The sequence below is a fragment of the Mauremys reevesii genome, linkage group 8 (genome assembly GCF_016161935.1).
Source record: "Mauremys reevesii isolate NIE-2019 linkage group 8, ASM1616193v1, whole genome shotgun sequence".
Classification (NCBI taxonomy): domain Eukaryota; kingdom Metazoa; phylum Chordata; order Testudines; family Geoemydidae; genus Mauremys; species Mauremys reevesii.
This window is the reverse complement of record NC_052630.1, coordinates 71479623-71493102: the sequence shown is the minus strand read 5'-3', so window position 1 is coordinate 71493102 and position 13480 is coordinate 71479623. Positions and strand designations below refer to the sequence as shown.

The 13480-nt window shown below is 42.5% G+C and overlaps 1 protein-coding gene across 4 annotated transcripts in view; it reads right to left on the bottom strand.

Annotated features, from left to right (window-relative positions):
* The window catches only part of CDC14A (cell division cycle 14A), a 129490-nt gene that overhangs the window by 17351 nt on the left and 98659 nt on the right, over positions 1 to 13480 (bottom strand). Inside the window, exons 12-15 of one of the 4 annotated variants that reach the window (XM_039483547.1) lie at positions 12084 to 12199; positions 9494 to 9541; positions 8037 to 8165; positions 7024 to 7354 (exon numbers count right to left, since the gene is read on the bottom strand). In XM_039483547.1, the coding sequence (XP_039339481.1) occupies positions 7024 to 7354; positions 8037 to 8165; positions 9494 to 9541; positions 12084 to 12199 (624 nt within the window). Of the gene's footprint in view, positions 1 to 5743; positions 7355 to 8036; positions 8166 to 9493; positions 9542 to 12083; positions 12200 to 13480 lie in introns of those variants that run through there. The other 3 variants (XM_039483549.1, XM_039483546.1, XM_039483548.1) reach the window with 3 other exon arrangements.

The window sequence follows — 13480 nt, the reverse complement described above, 5'->3', positions numbered from 1 at the left end:
ATGGACTGACCGGTAAGTCTTGGATCTGATCGCTGTGTGGGGCGATAAGTCTGTGCTTTCGGAGCTGCGCTCCAAAAAACGGAATGCAAAGACCTACGAGAAGGTCTCCAAAGCCATGGCACTCAGAGGATACAGCCGGGATGCAACGCAGTGCCGCGTGAAAATCAAGGACCTGAGACAAGGCTACCAAAAAATCAAAGCTGCAAACGGACGCTCCGGAGCCCAGCCCCAGACATGCCGCTTCTACGAGGCACTGCATGCCATTCTCGGTGGGTCTGCCACCACTGCCCCACCAGTGACCGTGGACTCTGAGGATGGGATAGTGTCGACGGGCAGTTTCTCGGCGATGTTTGCGGATGGGGAAGATGAGGAAGGGTTTGTGGAGGACCAGGCAGGCGACAGCGCTTACAATACTGCTTTCCCCGACAGCCAGGATCTCTTCATCAGCCTCAAAGAGATCCCCTACCAACCCTCCCCGGCCGTTAACCCGGACTCTGAATCAGGGGAAGGATCAGTCGGTAAGTGCTATAAACATGTAAACATTTATTTTTTTAAAAACAGGAATAAAAACTATATGAAAAGAGGGTCAATACATATAGGGATAGAACAGAAATCCTCTTGGGAGAGTTCCACGAAGCTCTCGTAGAGGTACTCGAAAAGCCTCTGCAGGAGGTTCCTGGGGAGATGTGCCTTATTGGGTGCTCCGTGGAAGCACACTCTTCCGCGCCAGGCTATCCTCAGGTACAGTGGGAGCATTGCCTCGACGAGCATGGCAGCATAGGGCCCTGGTCTGTGCAGGGATTCACGCAGCATGCGCTCTCTGTCTCTCTTAGTGACCCGCCTCAGGGTGATCTCGCTCGGCGACTGCTGCATCTAATTAGGGGAATTACTGTAATGTTACTATTGTGAATGCTTGACTTTTCCTTTGCATAACAATGACCGTCATTTAACAGCCACGTGGTGGAGGCTGCAGAGGGAGAGCATACAGGGATCTTTCCCGGGGACAGCCGCGAGGGGCTGGACAGGGTCAGACTTTATGCTTTCCAGATTGCCTGCAGCAGGAGGGCACAGCTATCCATTAACTGTTAAGCAGCCTAAAGTTTACGGCTTACCAGGCCTGGCTGCTACACGGATTCTGCTGTCCTGCCCCGCTTGTCTGATCTCCAGTGCAAGACCCCAGGCAATGAAAGTGAATGCCGAAAATTCGAACTTGTCCTGAGAGCACATGAGATAGGTGCCGTGTATGGTCTTGTTCACAGAAACAGACTAGACTGTGTTCAGTGTTCGCAAACATGTATCTTTGCAAGGAAATCACTTCCTTTTTCCCATCACACAGCTGCGGCTCTTTCCCGAACTGCCCCGGCATCCCCCTCACAGAGGCTGGCGCAGATTAGGCGGCGAAAGAAAAAGACTCGGGACGAGATGTTCGCTGAACTGATGGCCTGCTCCAGAGCTGAGGCGGCCCAGCAGAGCCAGTGGAGGGAGACCCTCTCTCAGCAGCAGCGCTCACACAGTGAACGGGAGGACAGGTGGCGGCAGGAAGACCAGCAGGTGACTCAAACGCTGCTTGGACTAATGAGGGAGCAAACGGACATGCTCCGGCGCCTTGTGGATGTTCTGCAGGACCGCAGGCAGGAGCAGAGAGCCCCCCTGAACTGTATCTGCAACCGCCCTCCCCCGCCACAAAGTCCTGTCCCCCCCTCACCCAAAATCACAAGAAGGAGGGGCGCTAGGGGCCGTGAAAACTGTCACTCCACCCCAGCAGAGCGCTCATGTAACAAACAGCTCTCATTCCCTAAAGTATGAGAATTGCTTCCCTTCCTGGCTCACCCAATCCAAAATCCCAGTTTCGTCCCCCAACTGTGTAGCTGAGTATTAAAAATAGTTTGCTGTTTGTCATAAACAGATAGTTAAGGGTTAAGGTCTCTTTTACCTGTAAAGGGTTAACATGCAGTACCTGATGACCACCTGACCAGAGGACCAATCAGAGACGAGATAATTTCAAATCTCTGTGGAGGGAAGCCTTTGTCTGTGTTCTTTGTTAGAGCTCTCTTTGGATCTAAGAGAGGCCAGTCATGTCTCCAAGTTCTCCTGGAGTAGTTTCTACTATTTAATAGTGAGTATAAATTAGAAAGGCGGATTAGTCTTTTGAGTTGCTTTCTATATTTGCAATTGTGTGTTTGCTAAAGGAAATTCTTTATTCCTGTTTGCTGTTACTTTGCTTTCACTGAGAAAGAAAGGGGGAGGGGGAATTCTCTCCAGAGATTGATAAGTTTAGACCCTGTATTTTTGCATCCTGGTAATACAGAGAGAGTGTACTTTTTTTTCTTTCTTTAATAAAATCTTTTCTTTTTAAAACTTGGTTAATTCCTTCTCTTGTGCAGATTCAAGGGAAGGGGAGGGGGGAAGAGTCAGTTCCTCCTAAGGGTGATTCACAAAGTTGAATCGGTGTGTCCCTCTCCAAAGTGGCTAGGAGAGAGGGAGGGGGGAAGTGGGCTGCTTCCCTGTGTGTAGATTCAAGGAGTTTGAATCAAGGTATCTCTCTCTCCGGAGCAAGCTGGAGAGAGGGAAGGGGGGAGGGGAACTGGCTGTTTCTCTCTCTCTGGTGAGATTCAAGGGGTTTGAATCTGGGTTCCCCAGGGGAAGCTTGGGGGACAGGCAGTGTGTCAGACACTTTAACCTGACTGGTGGCAGCGAAAACCAGATCTAAACTAGAATTTTAGTTTAGAGGGAAACCAAGGCAGGTCCCCACATTGGAATCCAACAGCTCCAAGTGGGGGTGAGACCTATGACACTGTTCATTACTGTTTCCGTCATGTTTCTTTGCAGAAGATTTTTTGTGAAGGGGAGATAGGGGCTTGTTAATTGCATAGGACAGCCACCATTACCAGGGTACAGACATGGGGGCAGGATCAACAGCAGGTCACACACAGAGTGCAGTCACTAGGCACCCGGGTCACTCTGGGAGGTGTCTGCTGCCCCAGGTCAGTCTGGGAGGTGTATGCTGCCCCAGGGTCCGAGCACCTGGCATCCACAAATGGCAAGGCAGGCTGCCCTTACCATGCCCTTCCACCCTAGCCATGAGCCTCTCCGATGCCCTGAGCCCCAGCCAGAGCCATCATCCCCCTACACCTACTCACCCTTCCCACACACCCCTCACCCCTTCCTGCACACCCTCCTGTAACCGTCCTCCCCCCAGAGACCGCTGTAGGAGCAGGAGCCTGTCATTCCTTGAGTGTAGAAGCGGTCTGTACATCACTGCACACCGTACCCACCACAGTCTGCGTCCCTGTTTGAACCCTTTAACGCAAATTCATTAGTAAAGAAAACTTTGTTAATTAAAAATGTTCCAATAACTTTATTTTTAAACGTCTGTTGGAAGGGGGGAAACCTGGTGAACGGGGTATGTAACCGCTGAAAAAAGTCAATAGTAACTGAAACAGGGGCAGGTTCAGCTTCTCTGTAAAGAGACTGGACAGTCATAGGTTACCCTGCTCTCTGAGGAACCTAGCTTTCAAAGCCTCCCGGATGCACAGCGCTTCCCGCTGGGCTCTTCTAATCGCACGGGTGTCTGGCTGAGCGTAATCAGCAACCAGGTGATTTGCCTCAACCTCCCATCCCACCATAAAAGGTCTCCCCCTTGCTCTCACAGAGATTGTGGAGCACACAGCAAGCTGCAATAACAATGGGGATACTGGTTTCGCTGAGATCTGAGCGAATCAGTAAGCTCCTCCATCTCCCCTTGAGACGTCCGAAAGCACACTCCACCACCATTCTGCACTTGCTCAGCCGGTAGTTGAAGAGCTCCTTGTCACTGTCCAGGGTGCCTGTATAGGGCTTCATGAGCCAGGGCATTAGCGGGTAGGCTGGGTCCCCGAGGATCACTGTAGGCATCTCCACATCCCCAACAGTTATTTTGTGGTCCGGGAAGAAACTACCTTCCTGTAGGCGTCTAAACAGACAAGAGTTCCTGAAAACACGCGTGTCATGAACCTTGCCCGGCCATCCGATGTAGATGTTGGTAAAACGTCCCCTATGGTCCACCAGTGCTTGCAGCACCATTGAAAAGTAGCCCTTTCGGTTAATATACTGGCTGGCCTGGTGGGCCGGTCCCAGGATAGGGATGTGAGTCCCATCTATAGCCCCACCGCAGTTTGGGAATCCCATCGCGGCGAAGCCATCTATGACGACCTGGACGTTTCCCAGGGTCACTACCTTTGAGAGCAGTAGGTCAACGATTGCGTGGGCTACTTGCATCACAGCAACCCCCACGGTAGATTTGCCCACGCCAAAGTGGTTCGCTACTGACCGGTAGCTGTCTGGCGTTGCAAGTTTCCAGAGGGCTATGGCCACTCGCTTCTGCACAGTCAGGGCTGCTCGCATCCGGGTGTCCTGGCGCTTCAGGGCAGGGGCCAGCAAGTTGCATAGTTCAAGGAAAGTGCCCTTACGCATCCTGAAGTTTCGCAGCCACTGTGATTCATCCCAGACCTGCAGCACTATGCGGTCCCACCAGTCCGTGCTTGTTTCCCGGGCCCAGAATCGCCGTCCCATAGCATGAACGTGACCCATTGCCACCATGATCTCCGCGGTGCGGGGTCCCGTGCTTTGTGAGAGGTCTGTGCCACTCTGACACTTCATGTCCTCACCGCGCTGCCGGAGCCTCCTCGCCCGATTTGTCAGCAGGTGACTGTGGAAGAGGTGGACGATAAGGTGCGAGGAGTTGACAACGGCCATAAGTGCAGCGATGATCGCAGCGGGCTCCATGCTCACAGTGCTGTGGTGTCCGCGCTGTCACTGACCAGAAAAGTGCGCAAACAGATTTCCCGCCGGCGCTTTCCGGGAGGGAGGGCGGGAGTGACGGTTGAATGACGACAGTTACCCAAAACCACCCTCGACACATTTTTCCCCCAGCAGGCATTGGGGGCTCTACCCAGCATTCCAATGGGAAGCGGGGACTGCGGGAACTGTGGGATAGCTGCCCAGAATGCACCGCTTCCAATGTTGACGCTTGCCCCGTTAGTGTGGACTCACAAAGTCGAATTAGTGTCCTTAGTGTGGATACACAGATTCGACTTCATAAGGTCGAATCCACAAATTCGACCTAAGTTAAATCGAACTACTCTTGTAGTGTAGACATACCCTAAGGTAAAACTTTAGAGCCTACAAATCCACTCAGTCCTACTTCTTGTTCAGCCAATTGCTAAGACAAACAAGTGTATTTACGTTTACAGGAGATAATGCTGCCCACTTCTTATTTACATCACCTGAAAGTGAAGATAGGCATTTGTATAGCACTTTAGCTTGGTAGTTGTACTTCATCAACTTTACATTTATCATCAGTGACAATGCCAGCTGGGCTTCTAAGTGTTATATGGTATAAGAGATGCCATGCACTATTCCTGGGGTGTTACATTTATTTTAGAACAGTGATATGCAAAACCAACCAATGCCTCTTTTAGTTAGAGTCCCACTGGAAAGGAGTAGGGGCACTGTCTGTTCTAAGACAACTGTCCCCATGCCCGCACTCCCGAGAAAGTGCTGCCATATGTGGTTTTACAAACTGAACTTAATTTGGAAACGAGATTGGGGAGGCAGGGAGGAATGGCATAACTGCTATTTTAAAATTAAATTTGAAAGCTATTTTATTACAACTACAAGAAAAAACAAATAAATGAAACTTTATTTTTAAACAGACAAAAATAAAACTATACAGGCTGTTATACAGACCAAATAAAACCCCCCCACTATACATTTTATTGAAAATTGATATTCTTTAGCATTTGAAGTTATTCTAAATTTACTTTTAATGAATTCTACTTAGAAATAGCATTTTTTCTCCTAGGAGAAAGAACCTCAGAATATGATGGTCAAGTCACAGCAGGGATGACTACAAAATTACTAAAATGGAAGTAATACTGGAAAACATTTTTGATACAAAAAGATGCAAATATCAAGTTTTATAGAGACCTATGCCATGAATCAGGAAGCCATCCCTACACATACATGAAAGCACTTCTGTGTTTAAGGCACAGGCGTAAGATATTAAAATTGTACTTCTTTAATATTTAATATGACTTCACATACTGGAATGATTTATTCTGGACGTTTTCATAGGGTTTTAAAGGAACATGTCAACTTAAAAAGCCCCCCATACTTGTGATTTCTCTCTCTTTTGTTTTAAAACCTCCTATTTTTGCCAACACCACCAAACATAACTGAAAGATGAGAAATAATTTTTCTATTTTTTCCTTTCTTTACTCTGTACATTTCACAATGTATAGTGAGTTCATTACTATATCAGTGTACTTCTGTGTGGGTTTTTTTACACAGCAACAAGGGAGAAAACGCATTTACCTTTCCTCCCACTCTCACCTCCTTCCCCTCAAAAGGAAAACAGGGTGATAAAACCATGAAAAATAGAAGGTGGATTCTGGGGGCTGGCATACTACTTTGAACTATCTAACTCAGTGTTTGAAAATGATGAGATTTCAACAGTGCCCCTTTAAAGAATTGAGTTGATTAAATTTTACACATTTATTTTCAATTTAGTGTGGTATATATGTGTATAGACACACACACACACACACACACACACAAAGCAGTTCCTCTAATATTACTGTATAAAGACACCTATGATATCTAATGATCCAGGAAGATCCTATTCTACATATATTGAAATTCTCAAACTAAAGTTATAACACGAATGATTTGAAATGGAAAATCTAAAGTAAAAAAAAACAACTCCAAATCAGAAGCTGTAATCATGAAAGGTATTTTTATAAATTGTCTACTTTCATAACACCTTTCTCTGAGCCAAATTCTGGAGAAGCAGAAAGGAAGCAGCTGAAAGAACATTAGAAACAGACAAAGATGCTATATGCATTCAGAAAATTGTAAAAGATAAGGGATTAGAAAGTTGCTCTGAGATTGTTAAGAGTTTTTTTGTGATAGTTTTGTCTGAAGAAGCAAGGTAGATAAGCTTCTGTCATGTCCCTGAGAGGGCTTTTGTGGCTGTGAACTTACAGGAATTGAACGACTCAGGTATCGTGCCGGAGAAGCAGTTAACCCCATAAAGGAGGGTTGGTAGATGCTGTAGTTGTCATCTGTCCCAGTGCCATGAGAACTGGCATGACTGTTGAGGTTGGTGCCATTATTGCTGCTTCTGTTGTACAGGTTGTTGTTCAGCTCATGGGAATTTCTGGTAGGCAGCTGCACACTGCCATTCAAATGACTGGAGACATGGTTTACAGAAAAACCTGTCCTAGAGGATGACGACATCATTTTGCTCTCTGTATCATCTGAAGCGGCATACAGGTTCCCTAGAGAACTGCCTAGCCTGGAGTTTACGGAAACGCTGAGTGGAAAACATGTGGGAAAAATACATGCAATGTATATACATGTGAAGATTTCACACACAAGACATTTAAAGACATTAGGGGAAAATGACAAGGAACATTCTGACACATATAAACACTGGTAGCACACAGCTTCATTTTCTCTCTGAAATAATGAAAAAACAAGTTCTATACAAATTACACATCAAAAGTAGTAATCTAAGACAAGATAAAGGAGCCAAAAAGCTATTTCATAAATATCCTGAGTGTAAAAAATAGGATGCCTTTCGTTTACTAAAGCACTTGGGCTAACAGAACATCTCATTTCATCTTAATGAATGAATATTCATTATGTCCAGAGGTTATGGCAAAATCTACGAACCATCGTGGGTTTCACGTAACATTCTAAATAATTCAGAATAGCAGAAATATCTAAGCTGTTACCTAATGGCAACAAATGAAAAGTTCATAATAAGGGTATATGATCTCCCACTTAGTATTTTATTGAGAGGAACAGAATTTTATAGATATTAAAGTTTTGGGAGTGTTCCCCACTAATTTATATTCAGTCTCAGACATAAATGACAAATGTATAAAGCAAGAAAAATGGCCGATTTCATAATTTGTCATGTGACTTTAGAGAAAGTGACATAACCCTCCCTTAAACTACCCCAAAAGCCACATAAGGACAAGAAAATGTACCTTTTTAAATTAGATCCTAAGGACGTAGGGCTTCTGCTTATTCTATTTGCAGACGGTGAAACAGCTGCTGCCACCTTGGAGGACTTCAGAGGAGACATGGACCCTTGTGTAGTACTTGAACTATTCAATCTGAAAAAGTACAAAGCTTTAATGGGGAGCAAGATTATATTACTCAAATGTGAACGTTAGAAATAATAAATTGCTAATAAACCCTGGGTATGTTTAAAGAACCAGAATGAAGATAATTTTACATATTAAAATATCACAGTAGTTTGTTAGTCACAGCCATTGAGTTTTTCCTCAATGTATCAAGTCACTTACTTGGTTAAAGGCTCCGTGAGCATGCTAAAATTTTGAAGTTGCAACTGCCAATTTTAGACTGAACATCTGCAGCTGATAAAGCTCATATTTGTTCCTAAATTCTGCTCTTCATTCTTGTGTTTTAGGGGTTGGTCCTGTGAGATGCTGTGCACCCTCGCTTCTAAATGATGTCAAAAAGTACTCAGCCCCTATTCTTTTCTAGGATTGGGCTTTTAATAACTAAGTAATATATGACTTAACAGAAATATGGTGCAGTAGATTTCTCAGAAATATTTTTAGGTAAGTCCTAAAGTCTAGTGGCAATGTTATATCCTCTCACTCCCATAGCTGGCATATCAATGTTCAGCTCTTGGGGAAAGAAAATGCTTTGTGTTCTTAAAAGGTTCCAACTGAAATAGCATGGTAATAGTGTTCTTGGGTGGGAGCTCCTCTAAGTGCGTGCCAAGGAGTTTGAGGCAGACGAAAGTAAACAAGGGAAATGGAGATTAGACCCCTCAAAAACCATTTCTCCTAAAATCACATTGGGGATAATTGTAGCCAATATAGTCTTTTGTTTACTAAATACTTTCCCCTAGAAGATAGTACTATTTATCTATCTTACATACCAGGTGACAGGCACAATGGAAATAACCAACTGCTGGAGATAATGATTCAAATTTATCTTTCTATATGTAGTACCATTTCTAAGTTGGTTCTTAATATTAACACCACTTTTCATGCTAAATTGTATTATCTTTAATGTGGCACAAGGTTTGCAGAAATGTTTAACTCTGATCCAAGTCACAAGTGAAGTAGTGTCCTTCTAGTCTCTAAAGGACATTTATCAGTTTCACAAAGTTACTATACATTTTACACAACAGGCAGACTTTATTCAGGAAAGGCCCAGTTATAAGACTAAAAAAGTTGTATTCCACCATTACTAGAAGACTAGCTGTGCTAATTAACCAATTGTTGTCTGTCCCTTGAATGGGTGCTTAAAATAGATTTTAATATCATCAGAACTCTGACAAAGTGCTATTAATGAAACTGATAAGACAAAGTACTGAAACGTTAAAGAGTAGAAGAGCAGACATTTTTAAAAAATGAAATTTAAATGCACTAAAAATTCTCACAAGTTTAACTAAGTAAATAAATACCTGAAAGGTTGTGATATTGATCTGGTGTGCAATTTCATATCTTCTAGCCTAAAGTAATTAAAGCAGCTTGTCACACAAAAAATTATGAAAGCATAGTTTCAATCTTTTAATAAATTTAAGAACAAAGACTCTGACTTGGGCAATGTTATTATTTATGTGCCGCATACATAAAGTAGAAAATGCTTCATATAAATTGTGAGATGCATCATAAAAATATATAATTTTTAAACTGTACTCCTGAAACATTATTTTTCAACTACAACCATCAAACCTACACTCAGCTGCCATCTCCTGTCATACAGTACCAGCTTCATACATGCATAAGAAAATTCTGTTATAAAAAGACAACTATGTAGATATTTATATGGTCCTCCTCCTCCTCATAGTATATGAACTAAAGGATAGAAATAAAACCTCTATTCCTTCTTCTTTAAGGGTAGCTTGAAAATAGGTTAGAAGACTCGAAGTCTTTGGTAAGCTTACTGGGGAAACGTTATGTGAAAAATGAAGTTTGCATTTACTTCTGAATGTGGGGAGTACTATTCATGATGTCTTCAGTTTTAAAAGCTTTTTATTTGAAACTGCACAATATATTTAAATACAGACTTAAGCATCAAATTTTTTGCTTAGATAATGTTTTACAATTATATCTAAAAATAAGAAATTTTTGAGCAGAAGGGGGAAAATATAAAAGGAAATCAAAAGCATGAAAAAAGGACCCAAATATTAAACATTATTTTTATGTGCAGTCACTAAGCAGTAGCAAAGCATTTTGACTTGAACTGTTTGTAATTAAGATTACATTTGAAATAGCATTTCATTTAACTGTTATCCTTAAAAACTTTTATTTAGTTATTGTTTTACAAGATGGAACTCAAAACTCAATATGAGAAATACAGATAAATAATTTAAAATTGGAACCAAATATATTGTTAATTATTTTCATAGGAATGTAAACTTTTATATGGTGAATAAGTGGACATTTATAATATGACAACAATTGATACTTTAGATTTTGAGTTGCATTTTTCAAGTTTTCATTTGGTGCCTGATGGTACAGGGTTATTTTAGTAAACAGCAGCAAAGAAAAGAAATACAGACATGGAAAGGAATAGAACAATATTATATTCAGTTCTGTCTTAGAATTCTTCTAGCATAACTAATTAAGGCTCACACGTAATAAAAAAAATCTCTTTACTGCTGCAGTAGCAGAGAGAATAATTCTCTCCTTTGGAATGCAAGTTTTATTTTAAATTAAATATCCTTGTTTGATAATACTACCCTCTTTAAAGTTTCTCCAGTTCTGCATCTCTCGTAGCCTTTAGGACTCCCACCATTCTTATCTGCTTTAACTGTCCTCATATCAGGAAGCAACCCTACCCACTTGCTGAGGGACAATACATGGCACATGGTGCTTGCCACAACACCCTAGGGGTTGCTGTTGAGAAACACCAATCATCTTTCCAAGGCTGAAAGGGTACTACCTCCCAGTTCATAACAGGAGATGGGGAACTGAAATCCATTTTCTACTTTGTGTCTGCAGAGAACTTCCATTAGATTACTCCCCTTTAGCTAAAATGAGTTCCCCTTTCTTGAAATGTGGGGCACTGGCCTTTTACTTGGCTTAATTACAATGCTGTATGCCATGGTTCCCAAACTTGTTCCGCCGCTTCTGCAGGGAAAGCCCCTGGCTGGCTGGGCCAGTTTGTGTACCTCCTGCGTCCGCAGGTTCGGCCAATCGTGGCTTCCACTGGCTGCGGTTCGCTGCTCCAGGCCAATGGGAGCTCCAGGCCTGGAGCAGCGAACCGCGGCCACTGGGAGCCACGATTGGCCGAACTTGCAGACACGGCAGGTAAACAAACCAGCCCGGCCAGCCAGGGGCTTTCCCTGCAGAAGCGGTGGAACAAGTTTGGGAACCACTGCTGTATGCACATGTTAAATTGCATCAGTAAGTTGTTACAGTTATGAAAGCTTTTACACTACAAAGCAGTATCTGGCTACCACAAATGCAGTCCAGATAAATGGCAACAATATCAACCGCTAACATTAACCAATCTTGAAGGGCAGCATGAACAAACTTGACAAACACCTAAGTCTGAAGAACCTTTGAAGAAGAAAGCTCAAGATTGTGCAAACTATTTCTGGTAGAAAGCAGTGAACTTTAAAGCGAAAAACAAACCTGTATAAATTTAACATTTATAGTGAGTAGAAAGTGGTGTGGTAGTATGGTGGACTAAGCACAGGAGTAGGGGCTAGAAACTTGAGTACTAATTATTATTTATTGTTTGTTGTTTAGTGTATTACCATAGCACCTAGGGTCCCTTAATACCAGCTCTAAGACTAACCAATTCTGTAGTCTTAGGTGAGTCATTTAACCTCTCAGTTCCAGATTCCACATTTGAGTGCCTACCTAACTCACTAAAAAATTGGCAGTATTAATGTTTGTAAAGTGATCTAAAAATGAAAAGGTCTACATATCATAACTTTTAAGTGTCAGAATTATAAAACAAAGAAACAGACGAGCATATGCTTTCCATAAAGAATTAGTACACACTGAATTTAATAATACAAAAAGTTAGAAGAGGATTACCTAAGAGCTCCAGTTGTAGCAGATCGCGGCTGTCTCTGACTTTTTAAGGCACGAAGTTTGTCTCCCTGTGTCATGCCATTCTTAGATTCCAACTCTGCATTGTCTTCAAAGTCATTCTAAAAACAAAGGAAGATGCACACTAATAAAAATACAAAATCTTTAGAACAATAATTTAATTTCAGTGCCTGAAAGATTACTTCTGCTTTGCAGAGACTATAATTTAAGGGTCAGATAGTGCAATTATAAACAAACTAGGGAAATACTACCTATATAGAGCTACTATTAGGTGAGTGCATAACTGGTTGGAAAATCATTCCCAGAGAGTAGTTACCATTGGCTCAGAGTCAAGCTGCAAGGGCCTATTGAGTGGGGTGTCGCAGGTATCAGTTCTGGACCAAGTTCTGTTCAATATCGTCATAAATGATTTAGATAATGGCATGGAGAGTACATTTATCAAGTTTGTAGATCATACCAAGCTGGGAGGGGTTGCAAGTGCTTTGGAGGATAGGATTAAAATTCAAAATTGTCTGGACAAATTGGAGAAACTGTTTGAAGTACATAGGATGAAACTCAATAAGGACAAATGCAAAGTACTCCACTTAGTAAGGAACAATCAAGTGGAAATGGAAAATGACTGCCTAGGAAGGAGTACTGTAGAAAGGGATCTGGGGGGTCATAGTGGATCACAAGCTAAATATGAGTCAACAGTATAACATCGTTACAAAAAAAGCAAACAACATTCTGGGATGTATTAGCAGGAGTGTTGTAAGAAAGACAAGAAGTAATTCTTCCTCTCTACTCCATGCTGATTAGGCCTCAACTGGAGTATTGTGTCCAGTTCTGGGTGCCACATTTCAGGAAAGATGTGGATAAATTGGACAAAGTCCAGAGAAGAGCAATAAAAATGATTAAAATGTCTAGAAAACATGACCTATAAGGGAAGATTGAAAAAATTGGGTTTGTTTAGTCTAGAGAAGAGAAGACTGAGAGGGGACATGATAACAGTTTTCAAGTACATAAAAGATTGTTACAAGGAGGAGGGAGAAAAATTCTTCTCCTTAGGATAGGACAAGAAGCAATGGGATTACATTAAAAAAAAATTGGAGATATATCCATCTCCTAGAACTGGAAGGAACTTTGAAAGGTCATCAAGAGTCCAGCCCCCTGTCTTCACTAGCAGGACCAAGTACTGATTTTTGCCCCAGATCCCTAAGTGGCCCCCTCAAGGATTGAACTCACAACCCTGGGTTTAGCAGACCAATGCTCAAACCACTGAGCTATCCCTCAAGGGTGGTTTAAGTTGGACATTAGGAAAAACTTCCTGTCAGAATGATTAAGCACTGGAATAAATTGCCTAGAGAGGTTGTGGAATCTCCATCATTGGGTATTTTTAAGAC